The sequence below is a fragment of the Silurus meridionalis genome, chromosome 17 (genome assembly GCF_014805685.1).
Source record: "Silurus meridionalis isolate SWU-2019-XX chromosome 17, ASM1480568v1, whole genome shotgun sequence".
Classification (NCBI taxonomy): Eukaryota; Metazoa; Chordata; class Actinopteri; order Siluriformes; family Siluridae; genus Silurus; species Silurus meridionalis.
This window is the reverse complement of record NC_060900.1, coordinates 16,366,280-16,386,906: the sequence shown is the minus strand read 5'-3', so window position 1 is coordinate 16,386,906 and position 20,627 is coordinate 16,366,280. Positions and strand designations below refer to the sequence as shown.

Sequence of the window (20,627 nt, the reverse complement as noted above, 5' to 3'; positions counted from 1 at the left end):
TTTTCCAGCAGGATTTGGCACCTGCCCACACTGCCAAAAGCACCAAAAATTGGTTAAAGACTATGGTGTTGGTGTGCTTGATTGGCCAGCAAACTCACCAGACCTGAACCCTATAGAGAATCTATGGAGTATTGTCAAGAGAAAAATGAGAAACAAGAGACCAAAATATGCAGATGAGTTAAAGGCCACTGTCAAAGAAACCTGGGCTTCCATACCATGTCAGCAGTGCGACAGACTGATCACCTCCATGCCATGCCGAATTGAGGCAGTAATTAAAGCAAAAGAAGCCCCAACCAAGTATTGAGTAAATATACAGTAAATTAACATACTTTCCAGAAGGTCAACAATTCACAATTTATTTTTATTATTTGTCTTATAAAGTATTCAAATTTTTTGAGATACTGAATTGGTGGGTTTTTGTTAATTGTGAGCCAAAATCATCACAACTAAAAGAAATAAATACTTGAAATATATCAGTGTGTGATGAATCTATATAATATACAAGTTTTACTTTTTTATTGAATTACTAAAATAAATCAACTTTGTAATGATATTCTAATTTATTGAGATGCACCTGTAAATATTTCATGAGATCAGGTTTCAAATTTTACCACAAACATGACGTGATTTATGCAATTAAATCACATGAATGTTATATGAAACTGGTAAACTTTGCATTTCACAAGGTTTCTGTCTAAACAGGGATCAAAAGGAAAGATTATCTTTTTTTTTTAACAAATTATTTAATAAACATTGCTTATTCTGGTCAATTCATTGACTATATTGACTATTAATTGCAAAAATGTATTACAATGAGTGGCTCCTTGTTGATGTTCTGCATGTCCAGAGAGACTATATATTCACAGCTGCCCAGGTAAAGGCGGCCCTGGTCCTGGTCCATGTGGAGGATTCTATAGTCGCTTGTGTTAAAGGAGAAGCTGAATGGCCGGATGGTCCTTGTTTCCAAGAGCTCTATGAAAGAAAAAAAATCAGCAATATGTATTTTAAGTTCAGTAGTTTCTACACATAATAAGGCACTAAAATGGTTGCATTCGGTTTCTAAATGTACTCTTGACTTTTTTCTTTTATTTTGTCCCTCTATCAAGTGCATATTAAGGAGTTAAGGAGTTTGTGGGTTTTTTTAAATAAAGGGCTATTGTGAACTGAGCAGAAGATTACAGAACAGTGCGTTAACCACCAAAAGTAAAACAGGTAAACCCTCACAAAGTTTCTCTCATTGTGGGATTAGTGAGATGAGGATTATCATTAACACAACAACATTCTGTTACTAAATCAGTTCGAGAACCAAATGCTTTAATCTGATGCATAGAGATGCAGCTTCATTTCTCTCTGTCATACAGCAGGTGGCAGTCATTTCAGTACTATATTATCTCCATGTCTGTGCGTCTTTCTGTCTCTAGGAACAAGGGACCGGAGCAGGTGCAGAGATGAAAGATGAGTTCAGCTGTCTGAGCATGCTGGATGGCTGCATGCTAAACTGTCCCTTTTTGTGCTTTGAGAGCTTTTTTCTTTCTCTGTCATATACACTAGATTATTTTGAAGCAAATGGGTTTTTTTTGTTACCAAAAATGTACACCTAGCATCATATTACAAGAGACAGACATTAAATAATGTCATAAAAGTATCATGTGACTTGAGGTAAATTTAAAAAGGAAGCAAGAAAGACAAAGAGAAAAAAGGCAGAAGGTGGCGTAGCTTTGGATATTAATCGGGAGGTAGGGAAGAGGTGCTGACATTATTGCCCTCTACGAGTACAAATGGAAGTGCATGTTTAGCACAGAGAAACGGCGACACGGACCAAACCTATAAATTACTTCACGTTAACCTCATACCACACTGCACTTTGATCTCAGAGGATCGCCAAGCTTCCTCCAAAATAATAACCTGAGTCAACGGTCACTGAATAAATAGAAATAGAATTAGTGGAAGCGGTGAAAAGGTCACATTCATACATATGGCTCTGTTGTAAGATAAAATGACGTCAAACTGACAAACCGAAATCATAAAATACTTCACATAGCTTTACCTCAGTATAAGAACTGTGACAGTGACCATACTACTTTGAAACTATGAAACATCCAATTATCAAACTACTAACTTATAGCTTATTGTGCTGGAAATGAGACTGGTTACAGCTCAGGTTGAGAAATGCACATTTACAACTGAGCATTGTCCATTTATTATAGCCACATTCTAATTCTAATCTTATATATTCATTTTTACCTAAACTAGTAGTAATATTTCAATTCTCACATCCACACATCCATTAAGATCTGCATGTGTACTGACTTCTGGCTTTGTGTTTGATGTTCTTTTTGGTGCTCTAAATAGGTGGCGAAGTGTGCTGATGGGGTGTGTTTGTGTGTGTGTGTGTGTGTGTGTGTGTGTGTGTGTGTGTCTGTGTGTGTGTGTGTGTGTGTGTGTGTCTCCCTCTGGCAGCTGTATGGGTGATCCTCCAGCCATGTTCACAATCTTACTGGCACTCCCGGCATTCCTGACGCCATCGTGCTATTCTCAGTGCCCTCTTCTCATCCCTGTCCAACAGGCCTTACCCACAAAATCCACTATCTTTGGGTAAGGGAAGGGCAGAAGGTCAAGCGCCAGACTGCCTAGACCAAGCCAACACACCCAGATTTATAAAGGTATTTGCTTCCCCCAGTAGCTAGAAGGGAATAAGAAAAACCATGCAGCATCTCATAACTAAAACTGACTCAATGTGACTAAAATGTGTTAAATTCATACTCAGGTAATGTGTCATTTCATAATTTTGCCATCATTATATGAAAACCGAGCCATACTGTGTTCACTAAATATTTGTTTTTAATGTTTATCTACACTTGTGCTTAAATGGATATTTATCTTCTGCTACATTAATCTGACTTAATTACACCAGTCTGACCATGAATCCATACTTTGACGTCTCACAGTCTGTTCACGTACAAAGTGAAATATGTACAAATCATGTGACTGCTTGTGTAGCTTCAGGAAATGGAAATGCTATTCAGCTGGTTGACGTGCTGTGCCCTCTGAACTAAGATAAGTCACAGTGCATGGCCCCTATTATGACCCCTCTGACCTATATTTGCACACAGTTTAGTCATTTAAGCATTTTTATTTGCATTTTATTAGATTTTATTTGAAAAACTAAAAGGTAAGTCCTCACAAGGATACTAAGACAAATGTGTCTGTGTGTGTGTGTGTGTGTGTGTGTGTGTGTGTGTGCATGCGTGTATGTGTGTGTGTTGTCTGTGTATGTGTGTGTTTGTGTCTGTGCAGGATTGGGCAAATACCAAATAAACTACAAAATACAGCAGCCATACTATTGGCCTATTAGGTCTATATTTTACCATTACACTGACTCAGTTGATTAGGTAAACAATGTTTGATAGCAACAGCTTTTCTCTGGCCGAGTCATGCAATAAACCTGACATATGCAACCAGTTGAAGATCAAATATTCAGAGGAAGGTTAGTTGTAAAGTAGCCAACAGTTTAATGTTTAACAGTTTGTGAATGACTCATAATTATATGCTAATTTAGTTTACTTGTTGTTTGGTAACGAAGGGCTGCTTTGCATCAACAACACTGATTCAATAACAAACCAATCATTCATAATAAGACAACTGATGGCACCTGTATTCATGGCAACTTATTAATCAAAGGATTGTCAAACATAAATATAATAATATATTATGTGTCAGACAGTTATTCATAATGGTATGCAAAATCATGATCCTACTAACAGCTACTTCAATATTAATACAATATTCAGCAATCAAATATTTACTTATCAGTGGACACTTATTTGAAAGCTGGCACCCTGCACGTTTCTTACCTTCGCCACCTTCTTCCCTATGGATCAATTTTCAGTTCATATCTCAACAAGTCTGGGCAAACTACTGAGTGTGCTTCAATCAGAGGCCACATTTTTATTATGATGCCATCATGCAGGCGTCTTACAAAGTACTTTACAGTATTTTAAAACAAAATAAATACAAAACACTAAAGTATTTTGATACAAAATATGAAGCCAATTTCATCAACCCCATCAAATACAAAGTAAAAAAATCGTATTTTATATTTGAAATATGTATTTGAAATACATGTACCATAAATACTGTTCATCCCTGTGGCTGTGTGCGTGCAAACTTTAAGTCATATGAGCAAAATGGAAAAGATGACATCATGGGGGCATTGCATTTCTGCTGATTTGGTGCAATTCATCAGCTATTAAGGAACTTCAGTTCAGAATGCCAGTGTGTAATGTGTGACGACAGAAAGTAGGCGAAGAGGGAAAGCCTGACAAGCAATGAATACAATGAAAAATAAGTGGCCTAAAATTAAGCAGATCTGCCCTGGAATAAACTCCACTGAACAAAACCATATGGAATATGTATATACCTGTCTGTGCACAGTAGAAACAATTTTATATATATATATATATATATATATATATATATATATATATATATATATATATATATATATATATATATATATATATATGCCCAGTATTGCATAAATAATGTATTATGCAACAACAAAGTGAGGATTTGGAAGAAGCCATGTTTTTTAATCTTATTATAAACATTTTTGCCAGTTGGCTTTGTCTAAGGTGACTATTAGTGTCTGTGTGCATGTGTGTGTAATAACTGGTGCCAGGGTTAAATCCCCCAGCCAAAAACTGGCAAAATGCGATTCATACATGGAGAACAAAAGTGGTCACATTTTCCATACTCTCTCTCTCTCTCTCTCTCTCTCTCTCTCTCTCTCTCTCTCTCTCTCTTTGTCTCGCACTCTTCTCTAAGCAGGAGATCAGGCTGCTTTCAAAAATCCAGGAAATATTGGAGCTGAACAAGTCAATCACAACACAAAGGGAGTTGTTTAAATCCAGTAAAGGGATGACAATAAGAACTAATATTAGATATTATAACTGAGATGATCACACTGACTAGGTGTTAGTTTAGTGACTGTGCATATTCCACCCCGACAGTCAAGAACAGTATTTGGGTTTATTATTGGAAATGTTTTTCACCTGGAACTGAAATAACCAGCTGGTGGTGACTCAGTTCTGGGGCACAGTGAAGAGATACTCTCCAAGGCATAGAGCAGACCTTCTTCTCCTCACATAGCCTTCTGTGTTTCTTTACATTTATGTGTGATTGCATGTTTCACACGTGCTCTTTCATTATCTGAATCAAAATCAAATCCATCATTTATAATCATCATTTGGAGAGCAAACAACATGCATGTTTGAACTTGCTACTTTAAAATTCGTACAAAAATATGCCCCGCTAATATCCTACTTCACACAGCCACATGGTGTACCCACTGATTCACACACACACACACACACACACACACACACACACACACACACACACACACACACACACACACACACACACACACACACACATTTTAGACTGGACTAAATTGTTCATTTTAATAATGTGCAACACGTGACAAACTGTGCAGAGCTTTTCCTAAGTAGGTCATTAAAGCTTATTATTCTCCCAGAATTCAAGAGCAAGCTGCCACTTGAGTCAAGAGCAAAAGGTTTTAATGGCATGTGCACTAGGCCACTACATTGTATTTATTAAGAACACCTATAGGTGTATACAAATGGTGGCAATCATTCACATTTTAAGCCATTTAGAAGAAGCCACCAGGGGAAAAAGACCAACACCTAGTGTGTGGGCTGCCTGGTCCACTACCCAAATAAAACCCAGATAGCAGAAGTCCTATTGTGATCCACATCTAATAATAGAATGTATAAAGGGTGGGGGGCTTATAAATTGTTTATAACAACAGATGAACTACAGTTCAAATCTATAATAATTTTTAGGTAAAATGCCCAATGAACTGACAATTCAATGTACTGTATATGTGACCAAATAAAAAAAAAAAAAATACATTAATGAAATATGATGGACTGTCCATAGTTCAAGGACTGGGTGAATTATAGGGTATTATAGAGAAATTTAATTAAAAACCCCATTACCATCAGTAATGTGCCAGTGAGTCTGAAAAATATGACATTATAAAATGTTTTTAAATGGCAAAGGAAACATACGGTTACTGCTATGTCTACAGCTCAATTAGGTCAGAAAGCAGATTCTAACTGTTTAAAAAGTGCAGAAAACTGTGTGTGTCTGTATGTTTTTTTGGTAAATGCTAAGTTGAGCCTAGTCTAAACTCCAGCTGCAGACGCTTCTGTATATCCAGCTTACTGAAGGCAGTGCAATCCAGTTCAGCAGTTTATCAGGAAAGGAATCTGTTAAAGCAGTCTCTTAATGTAGGTCCTGTATCATTGCTACAATCTCCCCCTTAAGGATGCAAACAATATATTAGAAATCTGTATTATTAATCTACATTCTTTACTCAGATTTAACAGTCCCTAATAAGATATGAGCAGGACCGTGTGGTGTGATGATTAGCAATCTAACACTCATCTGTTACATTTTTTTAAATGGTATAAGCTCTTTGAGTGAAATTAGTGGCTCCTGGCCAGTAGAGATGGCTGCAGGCCAGACCACGAACATCCTATAAAATGCCATGAAAGTCTATGCAGGTCTATATCGTCTACAGATTTGACACATTTTGTTCTTTGAACATTCATTTTAGATCTCGGATGATCTTATAATGACTACAACTATGGCTTGATGCCATTAAAATACATCTAAATAGGGCAGTGTCTTCCAATGCATATTTCAGAAGGAGGTCAAAGCAAAGGGTTAGATATGTGTAGAATTCCTCAGAGTTTCTCTTGGGAAACAATGCAAAACAGGTCATTTCCACTGACCTATTAAGATTGTTGCTTTTTTACCATCTCATCATTTAAAAGTCCCAATTATGGAAACAAACTTTCCGTCCAAATATCTGGTTACAATATGTTCTGGAACCACTTCACTGGATCAACTGTAATCTTAGCTCTTTGCAAAATGTAGCTCTGCAAACTTATTCCCCAGAAAAGTCCATCAACGCACTACACAGGGAGAGACATCTACATGTTTTATACAAAATATGTTAGATTTCAGTCTAGATTTATCATTCTTGTCATTCTCGTCATGTCACTCTTCAACTTTGCCTAAGACAGAGGTCTAATGCTGCTGTACTTTCAGCGTCTGTGCTGTAAAATGATCATTTGAATAAATTCATCATTATCCAACTGTTCACATCCAAACCACTGCACTAAGGCCGGAAGACTTAAGTTCTGATTTAAAAGATTCGTCAGAAAAAAAAACCTTTCCCATAAGGCTATTTCTGATCTCTCAGCTATTAATCCTGCTCGTTTTTCCAGTTATTGAGCATATGCATGTCTTTCTACTTTCCAAAACTGTTTCCCACATTTCCAAGGGAGCGTCACTATCGGTCCTGTGGCGTCAGGCAATCTGGGAAAAGGGCTTCATTCCAGGAAGAGACACCAGGCCTGCTATATCTCAATCTGTCCATTAGAAGACTACGGGGGTTGGATAGATTTGTAAACCCAGTGCAAGTTTCTGACATTGCTTAGTTACTTGGATACAAATATATACCTACATCGATTCAGACTGGAGCTGGATGACACCAGCTGAAGCTTGGCATGTGTATTTGTATGTGTGTATTTGTGTGTGTGTGTGTGTGTGTATGTGTATGTGTGTGTGTGTGTGTGTGTGTGTGTGTGCACCATACCAGAGCAGGTTGCTGGCGTCAGGTGCCTGCATGCTCTGGGGGGCTTCCCTGTGCTCGGCTAAACACAGCAACCGTACAGGCTAATAATACTCTGGCAACTACACAAGCCTATCCCATTTCTCAGAACAGGGATCTGTTCCACTGTCACCTTCGCACACAATACCTCCACTCAGACCATGCTCATAATTAACCTCTCTCACACACACACACACACACACACACACACACACACACACACACCAACTCTCTTAGCTCATAGAACATCGCTAATACATAAATTACCCCTTTATATAAGTTGGGTTTAAACTTCAATCATAATAAACATCATTTGTAAATGTAAGTCGTTTTCAGTGTTTGATAAATTGCTTTGTGTAGATAAACTAAAGATTAGTGTCTTTGTTCAGAATGGAAAATAGAACTTTAGACTTTTACCAGGTTTGACTTTATTCTTTAATTAAATCTGCCTTAAATGAAATCATTAATTAAATCCGACTTCAGCCGAATGTATTTTAGTAAAACAGTAAAAGCTTGCTATAAATAGCTATGATACAAATGCTAATATTGCATGCAGGTGAGGCTAATCTCTTTTTTTTTATCAGATCACACTTTACAATGCTGTGTGTTTATTTGCAGAAGACAAAAAGCAGTTCTAACCTACATGTACGTGCTGAAATCTTCTTAAAACTTTCATGAATATGAGCCACAGTGTGCACACAACCACACATTGTCTGAAACTTTTATACATATATCTGCACACACACACACACACACACACACACACACACACACACACACACACACTCTTTCTCTGTCCTCTCTACCTCAACCTCCATGCCTCTGGGCTGATCATCAGTCCTCTCCTTTCAGTTCCCTCCCACGATTCCCTCTTCCATATTTATCTTCTCTCTTTCCCCCGTCCTCTCTCCACTCTCCTCGCTCTCTCTTTCTCTCACTCTTTTCTCTCAGTGCACATTGTCCCCTACCTCTAGACCTTTCTTTTTCAACCATCCAATTTATTCTACAGTTCCCCCTGCCATTTTGCTGCCCCATATTATCTCTTTTTTTTCCTTTTCTAAATCCAATATATTTTTCCTCTCGCAAATTGAACTCGCTGCCCTCTTTTATAAATTCTGTTGATTGTCATATTCCTCTTCATCTCTTCCGTGATCTAAGGTTACATGTGAAGGCCAGTGTCCTGGGATCAGGATGCCAGTGTTCTGCCTGCAGCCAGGCACAGTGCCAACAGGTCCTGCATTTTCATTGGTATATGCATCTGTGTATTGTGCCTTTGTCAAAAAAAGGCATTTGATCAAAAAGTCATGGAGTCCAGAGACAGACAATGAGCCGAATACATTGTGTTTGTGTTTGTCTCTGTGTGGGTGTGTACATGTGTGTTATTGCTTCAAAGTACTGAAAACATATCCATTTCAGTATCTGACCCACTGGCTGCCAAACCAGTATAAGATGCTTAGGGCTACAGGCAGTTGCTTAAATGCGTCTGTATTTAGTCGTGACAAATATCACTTAATCGCAAAGAACAACACCTTTTCAGTGACTAAAGTGTGTCATTATTCTCTACTTCTTTGTGTACAAGCAACTCCTATAGTGATAAATTCTAATGGCATTGTGAGAGACTTTTTAACATCAAACGCTCCTCTCTCGGCATGACTCTCTTTGTGCCCCACAGTGACACGTCAACATGCAGGGGGGGATGATGGGTAGTCACTTCTCTAGAGCATTAATTGGGCGATGAGGCATGCTGGTGATACACTCTGCCAGAGAAGGACAGAAAGAGATAGGCAGGGAGTGTGTGTGAGAGAAGGCACCGTGTAGTGAATATAGAGGCAAAAAACTGTCATGCTGCAAAACTCGGCAACGGATGACGCTTGTCACCAACGTGCCGTTAAAAACATTTCCTTAACAGAAAAGCATATATATGTGGTTTATTCAAGCATGTTTAATGAAAAATGTGTCTTTTCCTACATGCACTGCTTTTCATAATTAGTAGCAGAGCAATTATACTCAGAACACACACCTAATCCAACTGGCTAATTCATTACACCTGCTTCGTTATATTACAAAGCTGGTTCCACATTACTGAAAAATTGTACATGATGAATACGGGAGGTGATAATCGAATGTAATTCATTTGATGTATTAAGCGAAAACAAAGATTTTTTCTTCTGCATTGTGTGCAATAGTAAACAGAAACCATGCTCACCTTTGTAAGACAGATACACTCTGGGGGTCGGGCGAAGGTTGCCATGACTACTGTGAGCACACACACTCAGTAAGAGGAGGAAAAGTGGGAGGAGGGCCCGGGTCGTCTCCATGGAAATGACAGCAGAGTTAACCTTCCGAGACCTGAAAGGTGGCATGAGAGAAGTTCAGGAAAAGTTCTTGGCAAACACACTAAACAACAGGCGTGTGTAGCTTTTCAAATTCGTTCCAGTACGTTCCCATAAATCAACAAGCAGCATTAAGCAGGAGCAGATTTGTGGGAAAAAAATGTTTAAAAAAGCTTCCAGTTTTAAATGAACTACAATGTTGAACACACCCTCTAAAAGGCAGTGAACCAAATTATAGGCCACGCATGGGTCAGAGCGCATGTGACGCACAGCCTCTCCCTCATGCCATATGAAGAGGTTGTAAATATAACACAAAAAGGAAACAAAGCCCTAAAAGGGGCGTGTTAGCTCTATATTGCCTGACATCCTTACAGGGTCCTTCAGGGTGTGTGAGAAGTTTCTTAAAATGAATACCAGAACAATGCTGTTCGAAGTTTTTTGGGGTCGTCTACCTTTTGTTAATTGCGACTCTTGAACCCACCTCTCCACAGCATGAGCAATAACAAAGCTCTTTATTTAGTGGGAAAGGGTAGCAGACCTTTATCATTCTTATTATTTTTTGCTAAAGGGACACGCTCCCATGAGCGATTATAGAGGGATGTACTTCAAATTGAAAGAGCTCTTAGATTCGGCAGCCAATTCAAATCCCTGTCAAAGTGCCTTGCTTTAAATCTTAAACTCTTAGTCTCAGCCAGCGGGTGATCATAAATATGAAGGGGGCCTCTGTTGGTTCTGTCGTCACGGTCAGACTGCAAGGGAGTGCAAATACAATCCAGCACACTATATAGACAAAAGTACTGGGACACTTGACCCTTCCAGCCATGTTTGGCTCTTCCCCAAAATGTTACCACAAACCAGAGAAACACGGATGTATAGGATGGCTTTGGATGTAGAAGCGTAAAGTATTTTCCTCCTTACTTGGAGACCCTAAACTGTTTAAGCATGACAACGGCCCATGAAGATATCTTTGGAAAATCCTAAGTGACCTTCTGAAGAGCTCTGACCTCAACCCTATTGATCACCTTTAGAATAAATTGGAACACTGACTACATCCCAGACTTTGCTCTCACCGTTGTGGTTGAACGAACACAAATCTTTACAGCTACACTCCAAAATCAAGTGGAACATCTTCCCAGAAGAGTGGAGGTTATTATAACAGCAAATGGGAACTAAATTTGGAATGGGATGCCCAAAAATCATATACAAATCTGGAATACAAGTACGGTGTCCACATACTTTTGTCTATATAGTGTGTCTATGATATACCTTCATTATTTGTTTCATTGTACAGAAATAATTCACAGATGCTCAAATTTGCTTTGATTCAATATGTAAATAAAATAGGATGTTAACGGGTTAAGAAAATTTGCGAGCAGGCCATTATAACCTATAAAAAGCAGCATTAAGTGTGGAATGTAAAATGCAGGAACAGGCCAAATCCAAAAGCATATTTCTGTTGCATGAATAAACACAAAGAGCTGCTGACTCTAGAACAATGATTTATTTTCATTTGCAGTCACTGGAATAATAAGCATTTAATCTGATATGGAACAGTTATATAAACAGGGGGCGCTTATATAATTTCGAAAACATTTATGGCATAAGATAATGCGTAATGCAGTTGCAGATCTGCATTCTTCACTTCATCCTCAATAGAGTTTGAAAGCAAAAAGGAAGACATTACAGAAGCTAGCAAGTTTTCTTTATTAAAAAAAAAAATAAAAATACTAAAGCTGCTGATCTGGACTGACTGAAAATAGAAAACTGTCTGCAAACGGTTTTCCTTTTATCTATTGGACGCTACAGGGACGACACTAATATGACACCACAGACTTATGCAGAGTAGTAATGCTTTTATTAGAGGTACTCCTCCTCTTTCTTCCACAAATTTCCCCCTAGCTATGGTCACTACGGAACTGGAAACTTTAGGCTAAACATAAAGAGTCTCTCCTATATCCTTCTTCTTGTGGTGAAAAAAGCAAGGTGTGTTCTGTGTGGCCTACAGAATGCCTATCTTTAACAGTCTGCACATGTCTACTTACTAATTATGAGCCTGAAGTGGTAGTGAATGTGTCATTATCTGTGTGTGTGTTGCCCAAGTGTGTTTGTGTGTAATGAGACCACACCTGAACACACACAAAGAATGACGAGGCGTACAGTGCTAGATTAGACAGACCGCTCGGAATAGACTGGGGTCTAAGAAATCAAGGTAGTCATTTGAAAAAAAAAACACACCTCACAAGAGTACTAACATGATGTACATGTTATATTTAGAAAAGAAGATTTCTCCCCAAAAAAAAGGAGAAAAAAAGATGGATAAAAAAACGTGATATAACAAAAAAGCATAAACCAAAATTCCTTCTGTCTTCACTTCTAAGCGATCTAACAGCAGCAGATCCTTATCTGCTCAGCCCCTGCAAAGTGCTACTAATTCACCCATGCGTGGTGAGCAAACATGAGGGTGTTTGTTGATGTGATGGCTGTATTTCAGGGTCAGCATGAAATGAAGTCCTGCTTACTGACAAAAAGCAATAGACAAAGGTTAAAGGTAGTCCCTTTAACACAAGTCAGTCATGGAATGTGGACTCCTCAGACAAAAGATCCACAGACAAAATAACAGAAAAAATGAATGGTTTAAAGGCATTGCTTGGTTCTTCTGAGTTGTAAGCAAAGCTGAGAAACGAGACAACAGCACTGACAGCGTTTTTCACAAGCTCGTTTTTCAAAAGAGCATGTTTTTAATGTTAATAGTGCACTCTTATCACACAATAAGATCGGTAAGAGAAGAGCCATCTGTCTCAGTAATGCACATAGATAAATGACTCAAAGCTGCAGCTTAGAAAGCCTTCCCATGAGTTAAGTGAGAATAAAGAGCTCGAGACAGCCTTAGCTATAAAGGAAACCTTAAACCTGAAAAGCCTGCAATCCTACACAGGTACATCATCAGGTAATCTGGCCTGGCTATTAAAGTGCAACTAATCTAGGCTAGCAAGCTGTATTCTTTTTTTTTTTTACAATTAATTTTGTGCACTCGAAACAGGACTGGTGTGTCCTCCTAGTTATAATCTTTTTCCTATTATCATCTCGGATGTGATGAATATAACACACAAAGTGTACTTTGAGCTTTATTTATCACGCAGGATGTAAACAAATTTGTTGGTAAATCATTTACATGTGCTTTTACGCAAGAAGTTCAGAAAACACTTTTGCATCCTACGAGATCTGATTTAATATGTAAACTTTTTAGTGAGGAAGATTTACTAATGTTACCCTCAAGAGGTAGACATCAACAATGTGTATATGTTGACATACGTTGACTGCAATTTTATATACAGATGATTCTGTTAATGCATTTTGTGAAACGTCATTTATTATACATTTATTCGAAATAAAGCTCGCCATTCAATTAGACAAAAGCAGCATAAACGGCCTTTTAATAGGAAACAGGCCTTGACTAATCATTTTTGGTTTAAATCGCCTACACTGGTGTTTTCAAATGTTTTCTAAACAATTGCACATCCTCCAGTATACGTCTAAAAACATTTAAATCTGCATAATGTACAGACATAAAAACATTTTGCAATTTTCAGATATCTTTGCCTTTATGGAGATTTGTGAGCTGTTACTAAAAGGATGACATGTGCATAATGAAGTTATAAGGGAAATCTAAATGAGGTTACTAAAGTTCTGTAAAACTTCAAATCCAGTGGAAATTTTTTAGTTTGGTAAACAATTACACACAACTAAATGATTGATAAATGAGATCTTCATTGAGTGAACATTTTCTGAGTTAAAACCTACCATACTGTTGCACTTTGTATAATAATTGACTGTAGTCCATCTGCTGCTCTGCAACAAATGTAATCATATGACATGATGCAAATTATGTGTAGAAAAATATGACCTAGAGATATTAAACATAATACAAGGATCTTTGCACAAGGTGTACATAAGAGGTGTGTGTAATAATATAAGTGTGAAATGTCACAGTGTGTGATTTGAAATTTGACAATATTTTGTGTATAAGTGAAGTTTCATTTAAAAGGCACATTTTTTACTCTCACAGTAAAATCAAACAGAAAGAAACATTATACATAATCATTGCACAAAACAACAAAACAGCAATTAACAAGGAGGTAAGAAGAATAGTGAGGTAAGTTAAATCAGATATTCATTGGCCACTTTAATAGGAACATCTGTACACTATTACACCATTTATATAAACTATCTATTAAACTTCCCAGTCAATTAATCATGAACCAGCAATGTAATAGAATTCTATGAAAAACATACAGGTAAGAAAGTCCAAAGAGAATTGCCGAATTGTGTCAAGCTGACAGGAAGTCTATGGTAACTCAAATAACAATTTTTTGAAACTTTCGTGAACAGAATGTACAGTGTGTCAATCCTTGAGGCAGAAGACCAAATTGGGTGCCACTCACAGGAATCTGAGGCTACAAAGGTCCTTTTCCATTCTTCACCAGTCCAGTTTTAGTGATAATGTCCATTAGAATTTGTGCACGTTTTCAGGTGCTAACTGTATGTCTGCACACAAACCATGTTTTCTTTTATACTTTTAGGAGGAAAGAAAACTAAAGCACACATTAACATAATTTTTTTCTCAGGTAAAAACGTCAATCCTCTGTAGATCCTGTTACATATACGTTTCCACATTTTGTAGATATTTATCAAGTTGTATGTGTTACACATATAAACTTCAGAAAATCAGTGCTTACATGTTACTTTAAGTGCAGTCCTTTCTTTTCCCTAAAAAGTCTCTATACTTTTATCTCTATACTTTATTTTTACTCTTTATACGCTGTAATGGCAGAGTCGCTTGTCGCCAATATGTATAATGCTTTCCAATCTATTTAAAAACTTGTCTCTGAAACAAGAAAATACTGAATGAAATTGGAAACATGAATTATTGTGCTAGAAGTATAAACATAGGCTTTATTGCGACTAAATGTATTTTCTAAATGCTAAAAGAATGTTCTCATGATATTCAATATAAAAGCCGGCACGAGTTTCACACATGACCAAAAATGGGGGAAAAAAGTTGTGCAAAATCAGAATTACGGTTAATTGCTAAAAGGACCATCAGGCTCCATTAAGAAGATGGGAACAAAACAGGACTTAAAAATTGATTTATGATGCAAAAATATTAACAAATTTAAGTGTCTCTTGACTTTATTTGTTTGTTCTGTTCTTTTTAAGACTTGGATAGATTCCCACATCTTACGATCCAAATGTTGTTACTCACAGCTATAAAACATCCTGGAGTTAAAGACCAAAGCTTTTTTTCCTGGCAAAAAAAAAACAGAGGCATGGGAAAAGAGTTATAACAAACAAGTTTTGAAGCTGTTTGCTCCCTCGTGGCTGGTATTAAGTGGACAGTAAGTGCTTTTAGAAGTGATAGACATTACTTTTCTAGGCCACCTGCTTTCAGTGAGTCTGGAAATAGTGGTACTATATGAGGAAAAGTCTGAGGTTGATGGGATATTATTGGTATATGTTCTAAAATCTATTCTAATTTGGCAAATCAAAGCTATGAAATAGATCATAAACAGAAAATACAAACCACAGGAAATAATTATAGCCCATAGTATTTGCTCTGACAGCTCAACAATGCTTTCTACAACATAAATACATCTCCTAAATCCTCTCTTTATGAGTTTATTTACTGAGCATGAGAGAGTCTTACCTGCTTTACTTCACTGAACAAAAGCAGTACTTAACGAATAGTTTGAAGAAAAAACATATAAAACATTTTAGCATTACAGCAGCAATATAGCAAATCTATATAGTAGTATAGTAAAAAAAATATCAATTAAATATCACTTTCAATAATTATCCTTTAAAAACTAAATGTAATGGAGTAAAATTCCAGGGATCAAGAAGAACAATAAAAATGGCAAAAGGAGTGGTGCTGTAACTGGTCCAAAATCTCCCATATGTGATATTTTGAGTTGATGTCTAATGACCATGAAGGCCACTGCATTTGATTTAAATTATTTCCATGCTCAAATAGACATGGACATTTAGACAGCCATGGCAGACAATTGGCAAGTTCTCCAAAGTACAGATTTCCTTACAAAACCGAAATATCATGTACCTGTTGTACCTGGTTTAAGTATTAACACCAGCCCAGAACAGGCCCTAAAAGTGTTTCACATTTTGGAGAACAAAAATTTAGAATTAAAATGTACTTAATTAGAATGAACATTTAATGGTGCAGGGTGCAAAAGAACACATCTTTAGCATATGTACCTTTTAGCTTGGCTTTATGTTTTTCAGCTTGATTTGCTCAGATTTGCTCAGAAAAACTGTGTAAGCTATTGAGAAGCCACAGATTCCCAAATGGATTAATGTCTGAGCTTAAACTGGCTCATTCTAACACATTTAGGGTCTTAATTTTACACCAATCCATTGGAGCTTTGGCAGTATGCTTAGGGTCACTTCTTGGTGAAGGTAAACCTCTACCCTACTCCCAGATTTCTTGCTCACTGGTAAGGTTTTCATCTAGGCTTGTTCCATGTTTGGCTCCTACCACTTTTCCAGTCCCTATTTTTGAAAAGCAATCCCCCCAACATGATGCGACAAGGACCATGCTTTTGTTAGTGAATTTCAATGAGTGTTCTCCAGAATGCTGAGCTGTCTTGGGTTTCCAGCAATTATTTCACTTTTCAAGGCCAAATTGTTAACTTTTGGTCTCATCAGACCAGAAAAACCTTTTCCATGTTTACTGTCTCCAGTGTGCTTTTTGGTAAAATATATATTTTTTATTACATTGTAAAGTGCTATGATTGCACTGCAAACTTCTCTCTTGACCTCTTGGTTGCTTCACTTACTGATCCCCATAATATTTGAAGGACAGTCACTTCTAGGCACTTGGAGTATTTGTTGTGCCATATTTTCCATTTGTAATAATGGATTTAATGTACTTCAAAGAATGATCCCATTTCGAGCCTTTCGGGAGCAGGTGTATTAGAATTGAGATCATATGGCACACGTTCAACAATTTATGTGACTTATCACAATGCTGACAGATGCTCAAATGTACACAGTGCTAAAAAGCAGTGACTAAACACACTGACAGACTTGTTCCATGTCTGCCAACAAGCAGTCAGTACGGGGGTTTCCTAACATTTCACTTTACAACTTTATTTCTGATAATAATGTTTTTAAAAATAAATGAAAAATGCTGAAAATGAACTTTTTTCAACATGTATGTATACTGCATATGTCGAGATAATTGAGTCCATGCCACATATGAGAGAAACATGGCCCCTATCCAAGTGTTTGGCCACTGCACTGGACTCTGTGGTACTATATTAAACAAGGCAATGTGCTGAAATTCGCAGTCACTTGTTAAGCTTCTCCACCCGCAATATCGGCTTCACCAGCTCTCTTCAAAGGCTACTAAACACCAGAAGCCTTGTGTAGCACATGCTGATGTGACCACTACTCTCAGTCATATCATTTTCACCTCAACATTACTGCTGCTGATATGACACTAAGCAACCTGCTACAACTCCATCAAAACACAGTCGAGAGCAAAGAGCGTGGCGTATGGTGTGAGAGGGGCAGAACGCGTTTACATTTACTGTCAAAGAAGAGCTTGATTCTAGTCACTTATCCAAGTCCAAGAATAACTGGACCACGTCTTCCTGTTGCAAGATGAAACCTGATCAAACGGAGATCTCAAGTGAACAGTTGTTTCAGGAATTATAATGCAGGTGCCTCTCCTTCCAAAGGGGATAAAAACACAGCACGCCTGGCAGCACAGTAAAACTGGGGCTCTTGCATCATGTAGCACTTATGTACTCCATCATACACCCCCTAACCACACATACACACTAGCTCAGTCTCTGTTTATAATCCCCATCCCTCTCTCAGAAGAGCCTGATCTCTCGAACCTCTTATGTTGTAATACTCCAAATCAAGATAGAGAGCATTAGGAGGACTTTACTCTGGGGAGGGATCTGTGCACATCAAATTCCAACACTTCTTTTGATGGGCCTCACTCTTTTCATTTACATGATAAACACTGGATTCCTTAGTCATTATCCAGCCTTTGTAACATGCTCAACTATTTATAGCTCACAGCTGTTTTCTAACATCAGGTTGCTTTATGAGGGAGCCCAATTTTTGTCATGTATGCTTTGGTATTTTCCAGGATTAAGCGCAGTGAGTTATGAGCTATGAAGTGAGCCACGGCCGGACATTTGTTTGTTGCTATGCAGCCGATGCATTACAGCCTGCAGGAACATTTTTCTCAGCTCAACTCAAAAACTTCATAATACATGGCTAATTAACACGCGGAAAAATGTGAGCAAATAGATCTGCTACCCCATCAGATGTTTGTCACTAACTAGTGCATCAGTTTCGTGAACTCGCCACGGTTTTATGCACGGGTCTTATAGAGTGCTTACATTAGTCTCTTTTATATGACTTCATTTTTTTCTTTGACTTTTAGCCCTTTCAGTAAAGAGAATAGACTCCCTGGCTGCCCATGTGCTTTAAAATGGATTACAGTAGGTCTTTGATTGGCAAAGGCTCAAGAATCCCTAGAATGAAGGCTTAATACCCCCTTGGGCTGACAGCTGCAGGGATAAACCACCCTTGCTCACTGTCATTGACGCCCTGTGTTGTGCCATTCCCCGTTAAAAAAGTGGCACCAGAATTAGGAAGGGAGGGCATTTGAGATCGAGGTGGACATTCTGAAGTCTTGTCAGGTGGTTCTGCTTTTTAAGTGTACAATGATAGATAAAACCACAAAAGCGCTCTAATTTCAGCAATTCTAAAATTATGTTAACCATTAAGAATATAATGCAACCACTGATAATAGCATTTAAAATGGAAATTGACATCAGTAGCAAATGAGAAATTTTCCAACAAGACAAAGTTATGACTTTTTAACCACTCACTTTGCTACCTACATAAACCTTCCTTTCTTAACAACATTTTTGGAGTTACTCTTTAATCCACTGTTTCGAAAATATATGAGTTAAATATTTAAAAATCAGTGTGATATTAATAGTTAATATGAAGCAGTCGACATGAAATTCACAACGGCAGATCTTAAAGCTCTTTGAAGACAAACCAAAAAGAGTGTCAGTGAATAATCAGCGAGAAAAAGTGACAATGTGACAACATGCAAAGAGCAAAATCCTTTTTTTAAAAATGCGATAGATGAAGCAGGATCTGATGTGAGTGCATACTTATTAGAAAAGTAGCACCTTGCCACCTCGGCTGAGGTATCAGTAAATTATCACTTGTACCCCAGCTTTCTCCTCCTCTCGACCTCCCCCACCCACACCAAAAAAAGCCCCTGTCTGACCCATGACTGACCCCCCCAAAAGCTTTCATGGCAACCGCCACCAGGGAATTAGTGTATTTGTGGAGAGCAACAAGACTGTGTATGACTAACTGTATATATTTATGCATGTGCATGTGTTTGCATATGTGTTGAGACAAGGAGAATCCTGGCAACTGCCTGAAAGTAGAGCCATTGATGACAAATGGGGAGGCTAAGAGTGTGGTTAAAGCGATGAATAAAAACCCTGCAGAGCAGCTAAATAAGCTGCTTAAAACAAAAATCCATCTGACTTCAGATGAGAGAAGAAATAATTGGGTTTATTCAGTTTAAAGACTAGGAGTAGGAAAAAAGGAATTTTCATTTGAAACTTTCGTTTTCAGCCCAGCACTACAAGTACTGCAACTGAAAATGCTTGCAGGTGTTTTTTTTTTATTATAATTGTACAAAAAATGTTAGAAGAAATTGCCTTGAAATAATGATAGCCTGCAAATGCAATATCAGAAAAACTACTCTCATAAAATCTGAGTGAACATGCAGACCTGAGGTCTAATAGAGCAAAATGCTTGAGGTTAAACATTTGTGCAGGTTGTCAGCTTTTTTTGTTTTATTGGAAAATAACTCAAGGATTGTCTATAAATCTTGTCAAATCTAGTGAAAGTAAATGTTTTCTTATATTTTTTTTAAATAATATTTTATGGAATAATAGTCTTAGTTCAGTTTATTCTGTTTCCGAAAAAACAAACAAACACATAGTTCAGGTTCTGATCTCATTCAAAACAATTTTCTCAAGTGTACAATAAAAAAAAAAACAAATCTGAATAAAGCTACTTACAAAAAGATATCAGGGGACAACGCACAGTCAATAATTGCATGCCAAAAGAAACTGAGAAATCTGCTTTAGAAACTAAGGTAATATCATCCGAAAATCAATGAAATACAGCAAGCTTGGGCTGCCCATGACTGACAGAATAAATATTTCACAAAGCTTGTTAGCGATCTCACAACATGCTGGTGAGCTTTCCCAGAGTGCAAAAGTCCCGAGAACAAGATGCCTCTGTATTGATTTTTTACACACTTTTTTTCCTTCAACCTTGAGTTTAGCCATATTAATAATTGACGAGGCAGCATCCCGTCTGGCTCTCTGGATTCCACTAAAATTTATGCTCTTGTGGGTTGCTTTTATGATTAATGTCAATATGGTCGATGTGGTGGTGCAAATTCTACATTGACCTAAAAATAAATTATACATTCAGGCTATGTGCCA

General features: G+C 37.6%; 1 protein-coding gene across 2 annotated transcripts in view; it reads right to left on the bottom strand.

The window, feature by feature from the left end:
- The window catches only part of sema3gb (sema domain, immunoglobulin domain (Ig), short basic domain, secreted, (semaphorin) 3Gb), a 31,005-nt gene that overhangs the window by 9,064 nt on the left and 1,314 nt on the right, over window positions 1–20,627 (bottom strand). For both annotated transcript variants that reach the window (XM_046871193.1, XM_046871194.1), the window contains exons 2-3: window positions 9,915–10,057; window positions 812–972 (exon numbers count right to left, since the gene is read on the bottom strand). In XM_046871193.1, coding sequence (XP_046727149.1) covers window positions 812–972; window positions 9,915–10,026 — 273 coding nt within the window. In that variant the 5' untranslated portion in view covers window positions 10,027–10,057. The remainder of the gene's footprint in view (window positions 1–811; window positions 973–9,914; window positions 10,058–20,627) is intronic.